The sequence below is a fragment of the Saccoglossus kowalevskii genome, chromosome 14 (genome assembly GCF_978046115.1).
Source record: "Saccoglossus kowalevskii chromosome 14, keSacKowa6.1, whole genome shotgun sequence".
Taxonomy (NCBI): domain Eukaryota; kingdom Metazoa; phylum Hemichordata; class Enteropneusta; family Harrimaniidae; genus Saccoglossus; species Saccoglossus kowalevskii.
Genome location: NC_140654.1, coordinates 18,822,462 through 18,840,545, shown reverse-complemented (window position 1 = coordinate 18,840,545; position 18,084 = coordinate 18,822,462). Strand labels below are relative to the sequence as shown.

At 37.9% G+C, this 18,084-nt stretch overlaps 1 protein-coding gene and 37 non-coding genes across 38 annotated transcripts in view; 1 reads left to right on the top strand and 37 right to left on the bottom strand.

The window, feature by feature from the left end:
* The first annotated feature begins 366 nt into the window (after positions 1–366).
* The window catches only part of LOC100373997 (14-3-3 protein zeta/delta-like), a 31,789-nt gene continuing 14,071 nt past the window's right edge, over positions 367–18,084 (top strand). The window contains exon 1 of the mRNA XM_002730525.4: positions 367–840. Within this exon, the coding sequence (XP_002730571.1) occupies positions 466–840 (375 nt within the window). The 5' untranslated portion in view covers positions 367–465. The remainder of the gene's footprint in view (positions 841–18,084) is intronic.
* On the bottom strand, positions 3,247–3,318 carry TRNAT-CGU (transfer RNA threonine (anticodon CGU)). Its single transcript has one exon. It is a non-coding gene; the product is annotated as a tRNA-Thr (tRNA).
* On the bottom strand, positions 3,415–3,486 carry TRNAT-UGU (transfer RNA threonine (anticodon UGU)). The gene has a single exon. It is a non-coding gene; the product is annotated as a tRNA-Thr (tRNA).
* Positions 7,800–7,871, bottom strand: TRNAT-CGU (transfer RNA threonine (anticodon CGU)). The gene has a single exon. It is a non-coding gene; the product is annotated as a tRNA-Thr (tRNA).
* On the bottom strand, positions 10,582–10,655 carry TRNAT-CGU (transfer RNA threonine (anticodon CGU)). The gene has a single exon. It is a non-coding gene; the product is annotated as a tRNA-Thr (tRNA).
* Positions 10,751–10,822, bottom strand: TRNAT-CGU (transfer RNA threonine (anticodon CGU)). The gene has a single exon. It is a non-coding gene; the product is annotated as a tRNA-Thr (tRNA).
* On the bottom strand, positions 10,919–10,990 carry TRNAT-CGU (transfer RNA threonine (anticodon CGU)). The gene has a single exon. It is a non-coding gene; the product is annotated as a tRNA-Thr (tRNA).
* On the bottom strand, positions 11,087–11,158 carry TRNAT-CGU (transfer RNA threonine (anticodon CGU)). The gene has a single exon. It is a non-coding gene; the product is annotated as a tRNA-Thr (tRNA).
* Positions 11,422–11,493, bottom strand: TRNAT-CGU (transfer RNA threonine (anticodon CGU)). The gene has a single exon. It is a non-coding gene; the product is annotated as a tRNA-Thr (tRNA).
* Positions 11,589–11,660, bottom strand: TRNAT-CGU (transfer RNA threonine (anticodon CGU)). The gene has a single exon. It is a non-coding gene; the product is annotated as a tRNA-Thr (tRNA).
* Positions 11,925–11,996, bottom strand: TRNAT-CGU (transfer RNA threonine (anticodon CGU)). Its single transcript has one exon. It is a non-coding gene; the product is annotated as a tRNA-Thr (tRNA).
* Positions 12,093–12,164, bottom strand: TRNAT-CGU (transfer RNA threonine (anticodon CGU)). The gene has a single exon. It is a non-coding gene; the product is annotated as a tRNA-Thr (tRNA).
* TRNAT-CGU (transfer RNA threonine (anticodon CGU)) lies at positions 12,261–12,332 on the bottom strand. The gene has a single exon. It is a non-coding gene; the product is annotated as a tRNA-Thr (tRNA).
* On the bottom strand, positions 12,429–12,500 carry TRNAT-CGU (transfer RNA threonine (anticodon CGU)). Its single transcript has one exon. It is a non-coding gene; the product is annotated as a tRNA-Thr (tRNA).
* On the bottom strand, positions 12,597–12,668 carry TRNAT-CGU (transfer RNA threonine (anticodon CGU)). Its single transcript has one exon. It is a non-coding gene; the product is annotated as a tRNA-Thr (tRNA).
* TRNAT-CGU (transfer RNA threonine (anticodon CGU)) lies at positions 12,764–12,835 on the bottom strand. Its single transcript has one exon. It is a non-coding gene; the product is annotated as a tRNA-Thr (tRNA).
* TRNAT-CGU (transfer RNA threonine (anticodon CGU)) lies at positions 13,100–13,171 on the bottom strand. The gene has a single exon. It is a non-coding gene; the product is annotated as a tRNA-Thr (tRNA).
* TRNAT-CGU (transfer RNA threonine (anticodon CGU)) lies at positions 13,268–13,339 on the bottom strand. Its single transcript has one exon. It is a non-coding gene; the product is annotated as a tRNA-Thr (tRNA).
* TRNAT-CGU (transfer RNA threonine (anticodon CGU)) lies at positions 13,436–13,507 on the bottom strand. The gene has a single exon. It is a non-coding gene; the product is annotated as a tRNA-Thr (tRNA).
* TRNAT-CGU (transfer RNA threonine (anticodon CGU)) lies at positions 13,604–13,675 on the bottom strand. Its single transcript has one exon. It is a non-coding gene; the product is annotated as a tRNA-Thr (tRNA).
* On the bottom strand, positions 13,772–13,843 carry TRNAT-CGU (transfer RNA threonine (anticodon CGU)). Its single transcript has one exon. It is a non-coding gene; the product is annotated as a tRNA-Thr (tRNA).
* Positions 13,939–14,010, bottom strand: TRNAT-CGU (transfer RNA threonine (anticodon CGU)). The gene has a single exon. It is a non-coding gene; the product is annotated as a tRNA-Thr (tRNA).
* TRNAT-CGU (transfer RNA threonine (anticodon CGU)) lies at positions 14,107–14,178 on the bottom strand. The gene has a single exon. It is a non-coding gene; the product is annotated as a tRNA-Thr (tRNA).
* Positions 14,443–14,514, bottom strand: TRNAT-CGU (transfer RNA threonine (anticodon CGU)). The gene has a single exon. It is a non-coding gene; the product is annotated as a tRNA-Thr (tRNA).
* TRNAT-CGU (transfer RNA threonine (anticodon CGU)) lies at positions 14,778–14,849 on the bottom strand. Its single transcript has one exon. It is a non-coding gene; the product is annotated as a tRNA-Thr (tRNA).
* Positions 14,946–15,017, bottom strand: TRNAT-CGU (transfer RNA threonine (anticodon CGU)). Its single transcript has one exon. It is a non-coding gene; the product is annotated as a tRNA-Thr (tRNA).
* On the bottom strand, positions 15,281–15,352 carry TRNAT-CGU (transfer RNA threonine (anticodon CGU)). The gene has a single exon. It is a non-coding gene; the product is annotated as a tRNA-Thr (tRNA).
* TRNAT-CGU (transfer RNA threonine (anticodon CGU)) lies at positions 15,448–15,519 on the bottom strand. Its single transcript has one exon. It is a non-coding gene; the product is annotated as a tRNA-Thr (tRNA).
* Positions 15,615–15,686, bottom strand: TRNAT-CGU (transfer RNA threonine (anticodon CGU)). The gene has a single exon. It is a non-coding gene; the product is annotated as a tRNA-Thr (tRNA).
* On the bottom strand, positions 15,783–15,854 carry TRNAT-CGU (transfer RNA threonine (anticodon CGU)). The gene has a single exon. It is a non-coding gene; the product is annotated as a tRNA-Thr (tRNA).
* On the bottom strand, positions 16,453–16,524 carry TRNAT-CGU (transfer RNA threonine (anticodon CGU)). Its single transcript has one exon. It is a non-coding gene; the product is annotated as a tRNA-Thr (tRNA).
* On the bottom strand, positions 16,620–16,691 carry TRNAS-CGA (transfer RNA serine (anticodon CGA)). Its single transcript has one exon. It is a non-coding gene; the product is annotated as a tRNA-Ser (tRNA).
* TRNAT-CGU (transfer RNA threonine (anticodon CGU)) lies at positions 16,788–16,859 on the bottom strand. Its single transcript has one exon. It is a non-coding gene; the product is annotated as a tRNA-Thr (tRNA).
* On the bottom strand, positions 16,956–17,027 carry TRNAT-CGU (transfer RNA threonine (anticodon CGU)). Its single transcript has one exon. It is a non-coding gene; the product is annotated as a tRNA-Thr (tRNA).
* Positions 17,292–17,363, bottom strand: TRNAT-CGU (transfer RNA threonine (anticodon CGU)). Its single transcript has one exon. It is a non-coding gene; the product is annotated as a tRNA-Thr (tRNA).
* On the bottom strand, positions 17,628–17,699 carry TRNAT-CGU (transfer RNA threonine (anticodon CGU)). The gene has a single exon. It is a non-coding gene; the product is annotated as a tRNA-Thr (tRNA).
* Positions 17,796–17,867, bottom strand: TRNAT-CGU (transfer RNA threonine (anticodon CGU)). The gene has a single exon. It is a non-coding gene; the product is annotated as a tRNA-Thr (tRNA).
* Positions 17,964–18,035, bottom strand: TRNAT-CGU (transfer RNA threonine (anticodon CGU)). Its single transcript has one exon. It is a non-coding gene; the product is annotated as a tRNA-Thr (tRNA).

The following is an 18,084-nucleotide window of genomic DNA, read 5'->3' as shown; positions in this document are numbered from 1 at the left end:
AAATTGGTACGATCCTTCAGTAGTACATCCATTAGTCAAGCATATCACGTAGTTGTGCAGGTGAACAACAAGTGGAATGGACACTTTCAACTAAATTGGCACGATCCTTCAATGGTACACCCATTAGTCAAGCATAACCCCTAGTTGCACAGGTGAGCAACAAATGGAATGGACACTTTCAACTAAATTGACACAATCCTTCAGTAGTACATCCATTAGTCAAGCACAACCCCTAGTTGTACAGGTGAGCAACCAGTGGAATCGACACTTTCAACTAAATCGGCATGACCCCTCGGCAACATATATTTTAGTCATACATACCCCCTAGTTGTGTGGATGAACGTCCCTGGATTATAGGGATTATTCATCCCACGCCTTCAGCGAACCAGTCCATTGTGTTAAAACCTATCGTTGATGCAACATTGCAGACTTTCTCATATACTAATTTATAGTTAATGCTTCATAATGTTTCTCCTCAAGAATTTGAACTTGTACAATTTGGAAGAAAAAATGAAGAATCGAGACGCGCTGGTGACTAATGCTCGATGGGCCGAGCAGGCAGAGCGTTATGATGATATGACGCTGTTTATGAAGTTCGTAGCGGAGTGTGATGGTAGTATGACAGAAGATGAACGCAATTTGTTCTCCGTTGCTTTTAAAAACGTGGTTGGAGCGAAACGTTCGTCTTGGAGGTCAATCTCAAGCTTGGAAACTAAAACAGGTAGAGCACGCAATGATATGCCACAAACAAAACCGACTCGTGAAAGACGAATTGCACTTTGTCGAGAATATCGCGAGAAAATAGAGATAGAATTGGGCGAAACATGCGACCAAGTTCTTGTAAGTATAAAGTGCATTTTATGGATTTATTGTTAATGCAGTTTTTAATACTACTCGGCCTCAATGAGCGTTCATATTACTGCGCATGGCACTGATTAACACTACTATACTGGTTTCTTATTTGACGTTATATTAACGTAACAACAATTTAATTAATTAATTAATTAACTGACTGACTGACTGACTGACTGACTACTTAATTGGAAAAGTCCAAAACAAAATGTATAATACATGGATGGCGCAGCATGGAATAAACTCGCGAGCGTCGAGTGAATTCAGCTACCAGTTAATCCGCCGTAAATTTACTGTACCAACCACCATTTTGAGCCACTCTAATAATAGAACACCATTTTGTTTACACGAAATCGAATCGCGTTTTTTACTAAATTATATCGTTGATACAAATGTACTATTATACAGATATTCATTCAGTACTATGACCATCGGCCTCTTGGTACAAAAGAAAAACATCTATTATTACAACGAGAAAGGACCTTTAATTGAAAATCACAATAAAAAGTAAAAACTACATATTGTGTACTTGTTAAAAAATAAACTAAAAATGCATAGAAAATAAACCTTGACACGTTTAATTGAATTAATTGATTGTCACCATGCTCATTATTAAGTTAAATTTCTATCTCAAAGGTGAACAGAAATATAACTCTAGAATGTACAACTCCCTAAGAAATATGTACTTTGGGCAAAATAACGAGAAGTGAAATTTTTCCTGTGCTAAATTTGGAGGGCAACACGCTCTATTTGCCCTAGCAATCCCCTCAATTTGTTCCCATTTCGATTGCCAGACTGTGAAATGAAGACCTGAAATAAGTTATATTTCGAAGTATGATAATGAATATGACATAGTGAGTTATTTGTTGGAGGAGGTATTCTGTGCGGATCCAGTAAAACATCCATCATATTATTGATATTTTGATTCACAGAGATGCTGGTGCAACGCTATTTCTATGTATTAACAGTTTTACTGACCTCCAAATATTTATGAAACAAATTTGCATATAATTATATATATATAGGTTTATTCGCCATGACCTTTCACTCAAAATATCCTCTTAATAGTACGCCCAACAAGAGTTTAATTTGAAACAGTCACATGGCTATGAAAAGTGGTGAAATTAAATAATTTGCAATGCATTGTTAAGTTGTTCGACTAATCAGCGCTTGGTTAATATAAACAGATTATTTGTCTGTGTCAGAGTGTATCGTTTTTTGCATTTTGTTATCTTTGGATGTTATTCATAGCATGGGATGCAGTTGTTCATCTACCTCCCATGTTCATATAGATCAGAAAGTCACGTGGTCATGGGATGTATCAACTTGTCAATGAATGCTAGTTGAATTCTTGAGTATTGGTTAGGATAGTTACACGGCGCGTCCATTGTTGCTATATTCCCTATATTCACTGCTATGGAGGTTTAGGATTTAGCATACGGACTTTGTGTGCAGCAATGCCTAACTTTACAGTACAAGTTTTTATTCAGCATACTCAAATTTTAACCAAAATATGGCAATATACACATCATATTTGTGCAATGTTGTTGTGACGAGTATACGCCCATTATGGAGAAATAATATATCGCCATTAGTCTTAAAGCGGGAGGATCGTCACTTGCGCACGCGCGGGAATTGAGTCCCAAGCGATGATAACACTCGCTAAAAACGCGAAGGCCTGTTTGTAAACATTGACATGCTATGGCCATCTGACGCATGCGCATGTGACGACTCTCCCCGCTTTAACTAAAAAGTGACAATTTGTAAGACCTAAAACAATAGCCGAGTTTCGGGTTATAGCGCCATCAGTCGGTTTTCGTGCGAGAATGGGTGACAGATTTGATTTGTTCACTGAACATTTACGTGGCGAAATCACCCCTTCCCCTACGCAGACGAAATTTATCGTGCTAGTTTCTATGGTAACTACGAAACTGGTCTATTTTTGTCACAGCCTGAGGGTCGTCACGGTGTTACTTCTTTGCGTGCGCAATGTTGAGTTATACAGGTACCCGTATGCAAGGATTATACCCCTGTTATGGCAGCGACGGATTTAGAAGAGGGGTCATGTATCGGAGCAAATATAAACAGTAAATGCGTAACACTTGAAAGAAAGCAGTTTGTTTAATATTGATACTGCTTGATAATGATGACCCATTGGAATTACGATTGATTTCCTTTGTAGCACACATAACAGTTTTCATTGGATGGAGTGGAAATAACACATGTGCTAGTACGTATGTGCAGTGATTATTATTGTACGTACCAAAATAGCCAGTATACTAGTACATACATACTAAAGAGATTTCTGTTGTTTTATTGAACAAAGACCCAGCTGAATGCCGAAAGCACGTTTTCAGTTAATGATACCATAGTTAAAAAAAATAGTTAAAAATATGCCTCAGATGGGGGTTGAACCCATGATCTTCGGTTTACGAGACCGACGCCTTACCACTTGGCCACTGAGGCGACATGTTGCACAAAGACAGAACAAAAGAAATTATCTTTATTCATAGACTATCGTTTGATTGACAGTACTTTATAAATCTGAAATAATTGAAACTGAGCCTCAGATAGGGGTTGAACCCATGATCTTCGGTTTACAAGACCGACGCCTTACCACTTGGCCACTGAGGCGACACGCACTATGTTGGAAAAGGCAACGTTATTCATGGACTGCAACCAAACCATAAAACATAAAAATGTGTTCACCCAAAAATGTCAAATTTGTTTTAAAAGCCGTCTTTCTCAATGTTCATAAAAACCATAGAGTATGAAACAACCATAGTGAAGATTACATGCTGTCGTCTAAGTTGCATCTTTAAAGATTATTTCACAGACGCTTCCAATCAGATGTGCGTATTCTTCGAGCAATCGGTCAGTCTTCAACATTGCATATACTAATATACAGAATTTGACGTGTCGACAACAAGCTGCTCTACGATTGGTGTGACGTCTGGGTGTTAGGTAGTCAATAATCTTGTAATTACTTCGTACTTACTCCAACATTGAATCACGAAATTTGTGGACAACCTTTATGAGTCTAAAATATTTGAATCTGAGCCTCAGATAGGGGTCGAACCTATGATCGTCGGTTTACGTGACCGACACCTTATCACTTACTTAATGGGTTATGACAACACACATAACACTGATAACACTAATGCCTCGGTAGCGCCTAACGAATGGTTATCCTATTTTAATAAATTACTAAATCCATCCTCTGAATATAACATAAATAAAAGTGATTTAGACGATGAAATAAACTCTGAAATATATCGATTGGAACACCATTTGGATAATAACACTGAACTCGACAGACCAATTCTAAAAAGCGAAATTATAAAAGCGATCAAACAGTTAAAACAACAACAAGGCGTCAGCGGAAGATGGGATCTCGAATGAAATAATAAAAAATGGCCAACCTTATCTGTTAAACGCAGTACATAAACTGTTTAATATAATATATAACAAAACATATTTCCAGAATCTTGGAGTTCTGGTTTAATAGTTCCAATTTTTAAATCCGGTGCGAAATCAAACCCTGCAAACTATAGGGGCATAGCAATATCTAGCTGTCTCGGGAAACTTTTCTCAAGTATACTCAACGAAAGAATAACAGGATTTCTGGACAAAAACAACATTCTTTCTAATAACCAGTTTGGATTTGAAAAAGGCTGCCGCACAACCGATAACCTTGTCATTCTTAAAACAATAATCACAAAGTACCTGTACCATAGCGATCACAGCAAAACAACAAAGGAGTGTAACAATAAATCGCAAACTAAGAAACCAAACAAATTATATGCATGTTTTGTCGATCTAAGGAAAGCGTTCGACAGTGTCTGGCATGAAGCCATGTTTCTAAAGGTACTAAAGTCTGGTATTACAGGCAAAATATATAGACTAATACAAGACATGTTCTTAGTGAAGTGAATTACAAAGTCAAAGTTGGGGGGGGGCTGACAACATCTTTTACATCAAAAGTAGGAGTAAAACAAGGTTGTAACCTGAGTCCTACACTATTCAACCTGTTTATTAATGACATTCCAAGAATCTTTGACTCACCGACATGTTACCCTCCCACTTTAAAAGATAGTAAAATTAGCAGTCTTCTATTTGCCGATGATATAGTGATTTTATCAGAAAATAAGACCGGCTTACAAAATTGTTTAGATAACTTATCCACCTACACAAAACAATAGAAACTATTAGTCAACACAGAAAAAACTAAAATTATGGTTTTCAACAAATCGAACAGACTATTAGAAGATAACATATTTTTCAATGAAAGCAAACAAATTGACATTGTTAAAAAAATCAATTATCTTGGTATCACTTGGTATTACCAAATGGGTAATTCAAAGATGCCATAAAAAACTTAAACGTAAAGGTCAAAATGCCATGTTCTCGTTAATAGGGAAACTAGGACAAAATCCTAATATAAATATAAAAACATTGATGTTCCTATTCCATAGATTCGTAAGACCTATTCTGACATATGGCAGTGATAAATGGGGCCATGAAAGTTCTTATAAATCGGAAGTTGAAGATATCCATTTACATTTCTGCAGATTTATTCTCGGTATCAAGAGAAACACTCCCATAATGGCAATGAACAGAGAGTTGGGAGAATATCCGCTACATTTATTTATACAAAAACAAATGATCAAATACTACAACCGCGCAATAAACTCGCCTAACGTACTAATTAAAGAAGCAGCAATACTAAACAAGCGAATGAACAGGAAATGGTATATCGCAATATCGACGCAATTAAACAACATCAATGAAAGTGACACAATTAATTTGGACAGAATAACAACAACTGCTGAAAACAAAAATTTACAAATACAATTGGAAAAACAATTTAAACAGTACTGGAAAGAAGAATTGAATAATGATTGAGAGGGTAATAAATTGAGAACATACAGAAAATTTAAAAATAAATTTGAATTAGAAAACTATTTGATATCACTGAAAAATGTTGAACTAAGACAAACATTATGTAAATTTCGACTAAGCAACCACAATTTAAAAATAGAAACAGGACGACATTCCAAACTAAAAACACCTGTAAAAGAAAGAGCATGTGAACTTTGCACAAAAAACCAAACAGAAAACGAACAACATTTCACCATGACTTGTCCATTTTACAATGACCAAAGAAAATTAATATTTGAGAAATGTAAGAAACAAATTAATAATTTTGATGATTTTACAATTAATGAACAATTTGCACTGACAATGAGTTATAATTTTACCTCATTTCATATCACACTCGGACAATTCATTAAAACTGCCCTCGACTTAAGACAGCAACACCTCCAAGATTTTTTAACCCTTAATGCATTAACGCATTATTAAGGTTATTTCTTTTTAACAATGGTTTCTTTATTATTGCTGTTAGTGGGATATATTATTATTCATGTTTTTTATTTCTCTTTATTTCGATTATTATTATTATTTAATCATTACTTTAGTGTTAATGTTTTGTATTATTAGTCTAGTTTTGTTTAGTGTAAACTGAATGTAACCATTTTAATTCCTCCTGGGGAATTTTATGTGTTTAATAAAGTATAAGTATTTACTACTGTGGGGGTCGTCACATGCGCATGCGCGGGAATTGAGTCCCAGGCGACGATAACGACACACGCTAAAACGCAAAGGCTTATGGGTAGACGCTTGTTTGTAAACAATGACACGCTATGGCCACCTGACGCATGCGTAGGTGACGACGTCCCCGCTTCAACTAAAAAGTGACAATCGATTTTTACCTCATTACCTCATTTCATATCACACTCGGACAATTCATTAAAACTGCCCTCGACTTAAGACAGCAACACCTCCAAGATTTTTTAACCCTTAATGCATTAACGCATTATTAAGGTTATTTCTTTTTAACAATGGTTTCTTTATTATTGCTGTTAGTGGGATATATTATTATTCATGTTTTTTATTTCTCTTTATTTCGATTATTATTATTATTTAATCATTACTTTAGTGTTAATGTTTTGTATTATTAGTCTAGTTTTGTTTAGTGTAAACTGAATGTAACCATTTTAATTCCTCCTGGGGAATTTTATGTGTTTAATAAAGTATAAGTATTTACTACTGTGGGGGTCGTCACATGCGCATGCGCGGGAATTGAGTCCCAGGCGACGATAACGACACACGCTAAAACGCAAAGGCTTATGGGTAGACGCTTGTTTGTAAACAATGACACGCTATGGCCACCTGACGCATGCGTAGGTGACGACGTCCCCGCTTCAACTAAAAAGTGACAATCGATTTATTAGACCACAAACAGCCGAGTTTCCAGTTATAGTGCCATCATTCTGTTTCCATGCGAGAATGGAGGGGAATTTCATGTATTACTGGTTTCTCTGTTTCCCGTTGGTTTGGTGAGCTATCGAACATTTACACGGCGAAATACACCTCCTACCCTACGCAGACGAAATTGATCGCGATAGTTTCTATAGTAACTACGGAACTCGTCATTTTTTGACGCAGTCTGAGGGTCGTCACGGTGTTAGTTCTCTGTGTGCGCAATGTTGAGTTATACAGGTACCCGTATGCAAGGATTATGGCAGTGACGGTGACGGACATGTATAATTAGGGACATGTATAGGAGAAAATATAAACAGTAAATGCGTAACACTTGAAAGAAAGCAGTTTGTTTAATATTGATACTGCTTGATATTGATGACCCATTGGAATTATGATTTGTAGCACACATAACAGTTTTCATTGGATTGAGTGGAAATAACACACGTGCTAGTACGCATGTGCAGTGATTATTATTGTACGTACCAAAATAGCCAGTATACTAGTACATACATACATACTAAAGATATTTCTGTTGTTTTATTGAACAAAGACCCAGGTGAATGCGTATTCAAGCACGTTTTCAGTTCATGATACCATAGTTGAAAAAACAGGTAAAAATATGCCTCAGATGGGGGTTGAACCCATGATCTTCGGTTTACGAGACCGACGCCTTACCACTTGGCCACTGAGGCGAATACTGTATATAATAACAGAAAGTGACGTCATTCATAGGCTATACTTTGAATGATCTACGAATAATTATTGGTCTTCGTGATGAACCATAGAGTATGTAACAACCATAGTGAAGATTACATGCTATCGTCAATGTTGCATCCTTAAACATTGTTTCTTATGCGCTTCCAATCAGACGTGCGTATTCTCCGAGTAATCAGTGCTTCAACATTGCAGTTGGGTCGAAGCATTTACACAAGGCACAATTTGACACGTAATCTGCGCATGCGCGGGAATTGATTCCCACGCGATGGTACTGTCAACGACCAAGTAGCACTGTCATTGGCCTGACTTTTTAGGGTTGGTTGGCCAATCATCTTGCAAATAGCTTTGCACTGACTCCAACATTGAGTCACGAGATTTGTGGACAACTTTAGGAATCTAAAATATTTGAATCTGAGCCTCAGATGGGGGGTCGAACCCATGATCTTCGGTTTACGATCGGGACCGACGCTTTACCACTTGACAACTGAGGCAACGAGAAGAAAATTATACAGTCTGATCACTTCGCCGGAAAGGGCGTTACAAACGGTGCACGGTTACACTCGCAGATTCCAATGTTGGTTGCAGCACAGTCCCTCTATCTATATAGATGGGAGGATCGTGGTTGCAGATGTGATCAGATCCATTTGCTGTTTGGTCAACAAATTGTCCAAACATCGTGAGCGTGGAGTGATATGTTGCTGATGAACGGAGAAGTGCGTAATGTCTAAAGGGACATAATCTGCAACTTTCGACGATTACTACTCCAATCTCACATTTAAAATAATTTTAATACGTTTTGGTGAAGTGCGTAATGTCTAAAGGGACATAATCTGCAACTTTCGACGATTACTACTCCAATCTCACATTTAAAATAATTTTAATACGTTTTGGTAAGACAATATAGTTCTACAAATTAATAATAATGTTTATTTCGCGGTAACCCGGCTTTCCGAGTCGCGGTAGCCTGGATTTCGCCATTTACACACTCCCATGATACATTATTTTATTGGAAAAACAAACAATAAAAACAAACAATAGACTGCATGCAAGCCTATAATGTTCAATGTATGATATTGTATGTTGGTGACCAATGCTTTATAATTTATGATAGAATTCGTTCGATGAAAAACACTTCATTATTATTATTATTATTTTTTTTTTTGACGAATGAATAATAATAATAATGGTGGACTTATAGGCCGTCGCACATGTTTACGGTTTGCGCTCGTTCATGAGCACAATGACTGGTAAGCAGGAATCAGTCGTTCGCACCGAAGATTAAAGAACGGCGTTGTTCGCGCATGCGCGGGAATTGAGTCCCAAGCGATGATGGCAACACACGCTAAAAACGCAAAGACTCACGGATATACGCGTGTTTGTAAACAACGACACGCTATGACCTTTTGCCGCATGCGCAGGTGACGATTCCTCCGCTTTTAAATATACATGTATGTGTTCCTGTTAATAAAACAGCCTGTAGGAAACGTTGTTACAACAGCTCGTCAGCTAGTTACTGATCACTGAGCAACACATAGCGACGTCTCAGTGCGACGGCCTATATTAGGCATAAGAATCAGGCCCCCTTTTTCAAACTTAATGGTCAATATGAAAATGAATGATGATCACCAACATGTTACACTTTTCTATCTAATGAATTCTGATCTGTGCCGGTTTTACTCAAAAATGATTTTTTTTTATTTTTCATTAAAAAAAATAAAAATGTACGTAACAGAAAAAATACAATATTTGTGTTAATATCTCTCAATTCTGCATAACACAGTTCACTGTAATCAATCCGGGACCAAGTGGCGAGATTTGTGGAACACATTCATAAATTAAAAATCAGTTCTGTCTCGGTTTACGAGACCGACGCCTTACCACTTGGCCACTGAGGCGACATACTTAAGCTGATGGAAAAGAAAGCCTGATGTCATTCATAGGATATCGTTAGACTTTGAAAGATCTACGAATATTTATTGGTGTCTATGAAAAACCATAGAGTATGTAACAACCATAGTGAAGATTGCATGCTATCGTCTGTGTTGCATCCTTAAATATTGTTTCTTAGGCGCTTCCAATAAGACGTGCGTACTCTCCGAGGAATCAGTGCTTCAACGACGTCAAAAGATCGATGTCGGATAAAAAACTTATTTGTTTTAATTTGGAGATGGGGGGGGGGACCTAAACAAGTTTGGGCGGGGGACTAAAGGAATTAAGTTTTTTATCATACATTTTTATCCTACATTGAACTTTTGATGTTACACAAGGCAGAATTTGACACGTCACCTGCGCATGCGCTGAAATTGATTCCCACGCGATGATAACAACGCACATTAGAAACGCGAAGGCTCATAGATATACGCTTGTTTGTAAACAACGACACGCTACGACCGTTTGCCGCATGCGCAGGTAACGACTCCCACGCTTTTAAATATACATGTATGTGTTCCTGTTAATAAAAACAATTTGTAGGTAACGTAGAGGTGCGTATTCTCCGAATAATCAACATTGCAGTTGGGTCGAAGCATTTATGCAAAGCCGAATTTAACGTGTCGAAAAAACAGTCAACAAACAAGCGGTACTCTGATTGGTCTAACTGTCAGGTGTTAGGGTTGGTTAGCCAATCATCTTGTAAATAGCTTCGCACTGACTCCAACATTTGTGAATCTAAAACAGTTGTATCTATGCCTCAGATGGGGGTTGAAACCCAATGATCTTCGGTTTACGAGATCGATGCCTTACCACTTGGCCACTGAGGCGACATGTTGCACAAATACAAAACAAAAAAAATGCCCTCATTCATAAACTATCGTTAGATTAACTGTACTTTATGAATCTAAAACAGTTGTATCTATGCCTCAGATGGGGGTTGAACCCATGATCTTCGGTTTACGAGACCGACGCCTTACCACTTGGCCACTGAGGCGACATGTCGAACAAATACAGAACAAAAGAAATTATCTTTATTCATAGACTATCGTTAGATTGACTGTACTTTATGAATCTAAAATAACTGAAACTAAGCCTCAGATAGGGGTTGAACCCATGATCTTCGGTTTACGAGACCGACGCCTTACCACTTGGCCACTGAGGCGACATGTTGCACAAAGACAGAACAAAAGAAAATATTTTCATTCATAGAATATCGTTAGATTGACTGTACTTTATAAATCTAAAATAATTGAAACTGAGCCTCAGATAGGGGTTGAACCCATGATCTTCGGTTTACGAGACCGACGCCTTACCACTTGGCCACTGAGGCGCCATGTTGCACAAAGACAGAACAAAAGAAAATATTTTTATTCATAGAATATCGTTAGACTGACAGTACTTTATAAATCTAAAATAATTGAAACTGAGCCTTAGAAGGGGGTTGTACCATAATATTCAGTTTACGAGACCTACGCCTTACCACTTGGCCACTGAGGCGACATGTCGAACAAATACAGAACAAAAGAAATTATCTTCATTCATAGAATATCGTTAGATTGACTGTACTTTATAAATCTAAAATAATTGAAACTGAGCCTCAGATGGGGGTTGAACCCATGATCTTCGGTTTACGAGACCAACGCCTTACCACTTGGCCACTGAGGCGACATGTTGCACAAATACAAAACAAAAAAAATGCCCTCATTCATAAACTATCGTTAGATTAACTGTACTTTATGAATCTAAAACAGTTGTATCTATTCCTCAGATGGGGGTTGAAGCCATGATCTTCGGTTTACGAGACCGACGCCCTACCACTTGGCCACTGAGGCGACATGTCGAACAAATACAGAACAAAAGAAATTATCTTTATTCATAGACTATCGTTAGATTGACTGTACTTTATGAATCTAAAATAATTGAAACTGAGCCTCAGATGGGGGTTGAACCCATGATCTTCGGTTTACGAGACCGACGCCTTACCACCTGGTCACTGAGGTGACATGTTGCACAAAGACAGAACAAAAGAAAATATTTTCATTCATAGAATATCGTTAGATTGACTGTACTTTATAAATCTAAAATAATTGAAACTGAGCCTCAGATGGGGGTTGAACCAATGATCTTCAGTTTACGAGACCGACGCCGTACCACTTGGCCACTGAGGCAACATGTTGCACAAAGACAGAACAAAAGAAAATATTTTCATTCATAGAATATCGTTAGACTGACTGTACTTTATAAATCTAAAATAATTGAAACTGAGCCTTAGATGGGGGTTGAACCCATGATCTTCGGTTTACGAGACCGACGCCTTACCACTTGGCCACTGAGGCGACATGTTGCACAAAGACAGAACAAAAGAAAATATTTTCATTCATAGAATATCGTTAGACTGACAGTACTTTATAAATCTAAAATAATTGAAACTGAGCCTTAGATGGGGGTTGAACCCATGATCTTCGGTTTACGAGACCGACGCCTTACCACTTGGCCACTGAGGCGACATGTTGCACAAAGACCGAACAAAAGAAAATATTTTCATTCATAGAATATCTTTAGATTGACTGTACTTTATAAATCTAAAATAATTGAAACTGAGCCTTAGATGGGGGTTGTACCCATAATCTTCGGTTTACGAGACCGACGCCTTACCACTTGGCCACTGAGGCGACATGTCGAACAAATACAGAACAAAAGAAATTATCTTCATTCATAGAATAATGTTAGATTGACTGTACTTTATAAATCTAAAATAATTGAAACTGAGCCTCAGATGGGGGTTGAACCAATGATCTTCGGTTTACGAGACCGACGCCTTACCACTTGGCCACTGAGGCGACATGTTGCACAAATACAAAACAAAAAAAATGCCCTCATTCATAAACTATCGTTAGATTAACTGTACTTTATGAATCTAAAACAGTTGTATCTATTCCTCAGATGGGGGTTGAAGCCATGATCTTCGGTTTACGAGACCGACGCCCTACCACTTGGCCACTGAGGCGACATGTCGAACAAATACAGAACAAAAGAAATTATCTTTATTCATAGACTATCGTTAGATTGACTGTACTTTATGAATCTAAAATAATTGAAACTGAGCCTCAGATGGGGGTTGAACCCATGATCTTCGGTTTACGAGACCGACGCCTTACCACCTGGTCACTGAGGTGACATGTTGCACAAAGACAGAACAAAAGAAAATATTTTCATTCATAGAATATCGTTAGATTGACTGTACTTTATAAATCTAAAATAATTGAAACTGAGCCTCAGATGGGGGTTGAACCAATGATCTTCAGTTTACGAGACCGACGCCGTACCACTTGGCCACTGAGGCAACATGTTGCACAAAGACAGAACAAAAGAAAATATTTTCATTCATAGAATATCGTTAGACTGACTGTACTTTATAAATCTAAAATAATTGAAACTGAGCCTTAGATGGGGGTTGAACCCATGATCTTCGGTTTACGAGACCGACACCTTACCACTTGGCCACTGAGGCGACATGTTGCACAAAGACAGAACAAAAGAAAATATTTTCATTCATAGAATATCGTTAGACTGACAGTACTTTATAAATCTAAAATAATTGAAACTGAGCCTTAGATGGGGGTTGAACCCATGATCTTCGGTTTACGAGACCGACGCCTTACCACTTGGCCACTGAGGCGACATGTTGCACAAAGACCGAACAAAAGAAAATATTTTCATTCATAGAATATCTTTAGATTGACTGTACTTTATAAATCTAAAATAATTGAAACTGAGCCTTAGATGGGGGTTGTACCCATAATCTTCGGTTTACGAGACCGACGCCTTACCACTTGGCCACTGAGGCGACATGTCGAACAAATACAGAACAAAAGAAATTATCTTCATTCATAGAATAATGTTAGATTGACCGTACTTTATAAATCTAAAATAATTGAAACTGAGCCTCAGATGGGGGTTGAACCAATGATCTTCGGTTTACGAGACCGACGCCTTACCACTTGGCCACTGAGGCGACATGTTGCACAAATACAAAACAAAAAAAATGCCCTCATTCATAAACTATCGTTAGATTAACTGTATTTTATGAATCTAAAACAGTTGTATCTATTCCTCAGATGGGGGTTGAATCCATGATCTTCGGTTTACGAGACCGACGCCTTACCACTTGGCCACTGAGGCGACATGTCGAACAAATACAGAACAAAAGAAATTATCTTTATTCATAGACTATCGTTAGACTGACAGTACTTTATAAATCTAAAATAATTGAAACTGAGCCTTAGATGGGGGTTGAACCCATGATCTTCGGTTTACGAGACTGACGCCTTACCACTTGGCCACTGAGGCGACATGTTGCACAAAGACCGAACAAAAGAAAATATTTTCATTCATAGAATATCGTTAGACTGACAGTACTTTATAAATCTAAAATAATTGAAACTGAGACTTAGATGTGGGTTGAACCCATGATCTTCGGTTTACGAGACCGACGACTTACCACTTGGCCACTGAGGCGACATGTCGAACAAATACAGAACAAAAGAAATTATCTTCATTCATAGAATATCGTTAGATTGACTGTACTTTATAAATCTAAAATAATTGAAACTGAGCCTCAGATGGGGGTTGAACCAATGATCTTCCGTTTACGAGACCGACGCCTTACCACTTGGCCACTGAGGCAACATGTTGCACAAATACAAAACAAAAAAAATGCCCTCATTCATAAACTATCGTTAGATTAACTGTATTTTATGAATCTAAAACAGTTGTATCTATTCCTCAGATGGGGGTTGAATCCATGATCTTGAGTTTACGAGACCGACGCCTTACCACTTGGCCACTGAGGCGACATGTCGAACAAATACAGAACAAAAGAAATTATCTTTATTCATAGACTATCGTTAGATTGACTGTACTTTATGAATCTAAAATAATTGAAACTGAGCCTCAGATGGGGGTTGAACCCATGATCTTCGGTTTACGAGACCGACGCCTTACCACTTGGCCACTGAGGCGACATGTTGCACAAAGACAGAACCAAAGAAAATATTTTCATTCATAGAATATCGTTAGACTGACTGTACTTTATAAATCTAAAATAATTGAAACTGAGCCTTAGATGGGGGTTGAACCCATGATCTTCGGTTTACGAGACCGACGCCTTACCACTTGGCCACTGAGGCGACATGTTGCACAAAGACAGAACAAAAGAAAATATTTTTATTCATAGAATATCGTTAGACTGACAGTACTTTATGAATCTAAAATAATTGAAACTGAGCCTTAGAGGGGGGTTGTACCATAATAATCGGTTTACGAGACCGACGCCTTACCACTTGGCCACTGAGGCGACATGTCGAACAAATACAGAACAAAAGAAATTATCTTCATTCATAGAATATCGTTAGATTGACTGTACATTATAAATCTAAAATAATTGAAACTGAGCCTCAGATGGGGGTTGAACCCATGATCTTCGGTTTACGAGACCGACACCTTACCACTTGGCCACTGAGGCGACATGTTGCACAAATACAAAACAAAAAAAATGCCCTCATTCATAAACTATCGTTAGATTAACTGTACTTTATGAATCTAAAACAGTTGTATCTATTCCTCAGATGGGGGTTGAATCCATGATCTTCGGTTTACGAGACCGACGCCTTACCACTTGGCCACTGAGGCGACATGTCGAACAAATACAGAATAAAAGAAATGCCCTCATTCATAAACTATCGTTAGATTAACTGTACTTTATGAATCTAAAACAGTTGTATCTCTTCCTCAGATGGGGGTTGAATCCATGATCTTCGGTTTACGAGACCGACGCCTTACCACTTGGCCACTGAGGCGACATGTCGAACAAATACAGAACAAAAGAAATTATCTTTATTCATAGACTATCGTTAGATTGACTGTACTTTATGAATCTAAAATAATTGAAACTGAGCCTCAGATGGGGGTTGAACCCATGATCTTCAGTTTACGAGACCGACGCCTTACCACTTGGCTACTGAGGCGACATGTCGAACAAATACAGAACAAAAGAAATTATCTTTATTCATAGACTATCGTTAGATTGACTGTACTTTATGAATCTAAAATAACTGAAACTGAGCTTCAGATGGGGGTAGAACCCATGATCTTCGGTTTACGAGACCGACGGCTTACCACTTGGCCACTGAGGCGACATGTTGCACAAAGACAGAACAAAAGAAAATATTTTCATTCATAGAATATCGTTAGACTGACTGTACTTTATAAATCTAAAATAATTGAAACTGAACCTTAGATAGGGGTTGAACCCATGATTTTCGGTTTACGAGACCGACGCCTTACACTTGGCCACTGAGGCGACATGTTGCACAAAGACAGAACAAAAGAAAATATTTTTATTCATAGAATATCGTTAGACTGACAGTACTTTATGATTCTAAAATAATTGAAACTGAGCCTTAGAGAGGGGTTGTACCATAATATTCGGTTTACGAGACAGACGCCTTACCACTTGGCCACTGAGGCGACATGTCAAACAAATACAGAACAAAAGAAATTATCTTCATTCATAGAATATCGTTAGATTGACTGTACTTTATGAATCTAAAATAATTGAAACTGAGCCTCAGATGGGGGTTGAACCCATGATCTTCGGTTTACGAGACCGACGCCTTACCACTTGGCCACTGAGGCGACATGTTGCACAAATACAAAACAAAAAAAATGCCCTCATTCATAAACTATCGTTAGATTAACTGTACTTTATGAATCTAAAACAGTTGTATCTATTCCTCAGATGGGGGTTGAATCCATGATCTTCGGTTTTCGAGACCGACGCCTTACCACTTGGCCACTGAGGCGACATGTCGAACAAATACAGAACAAAAGAAATTATCTTTATTCATAGACTATCGTTAGATTGACTGTACTTTATGAATCTAAAATAACTGAAACTAAGCCTCAGATAGGGGTTGAACCCATGATCTTCGGTTTACGAGACCGACGCCTTACCACTTGGCCACTGAGGCGACATGTTGCACAAAGACAGAACAAAAGAAAATATTTTCATTCATAGAATATCGTTAGATTGACTGTACTTTATAAATCTAAAATAATTGAATTTGAGCCTCAGATGGGGGTTGAACCCATGATCTTTGGTTTACGAGACCGACGCCGTACCACTTGGCCACTGAGGCAACATGTTGCACAAAGACAGAACAAAAGAAAATATTTTCATTCATAGAATATCGTTAGACTGACTGTACTTTATAAATCTAAAGTAATTGAAACTGAGCCTTAGATTGGGGTTGAACCCATGATCTTCGGTTTACGATACCGACACCTTACCACTTGGCCACTGAGGCAACATGTTGCACAAAGACAGAACAAAAGAAAATATTTTCATTCATAGAATATCGTTAGACTGACAGTACTTTATAAATCTAAAATAATTGAAACTGAGCCTTAGATGGGGGTTGAACCCATGATCTTCGGTTTACGAGACCGACGCCTTACCACTTGGCCACTGAGGCGACATGTTGCGCAAAGACAGAACAAAAGAAAATATTTTCATTCATAGAATATCTTTAGATTGACTGTACTTTATAAATCTAAAATAATTGAAACTGAGCCTTAGATGGGGGTTGTACCCATAATCTTCGGTTTACGAGACCGACACCTTACCACTTGGCCACTGAGGCGACATGTCGAACAAATACAGAACAAAAGAAATTATCTTCATTCATAGAATAATGTTAGATTGACTGTACTTTATAAATCTAAAATAATTGAAACTGAGCCTCAGATGGGGGTTGAACCAATGATCTTCGGTTTACGAGACCGACGCCTTACCACTTGGCCACTGAGGCGACATGTTGCACAAATACAAAACAAAAGAAATTATCTTTATTCATAGACTATCGTTAGATTGACTGTACTTTATGAATCTAAAATAATTGAAACTGAGCCTCAGATGGGGGTTGAACCCATGATCTTCGGTTTACGAGACCGACGCCTTACCACTTGGCCACTGAGGCGACATGTTGCACAAAGACAGAACCAAAGAAAATATTTTCATTCATAGAATATCGTTAGACTGACTGTACTTTATAAATCTAAAATAATTGAAACTGAGCCTTAGATGGGGGTTGAACCCATGATCTTCGGTTTACGAGACCGACGCCTTACCACTTGGCCACTGAGGCGACATGTTGCACAAATACAAAACAAAAAAAATGCCCTCATTCATAAACT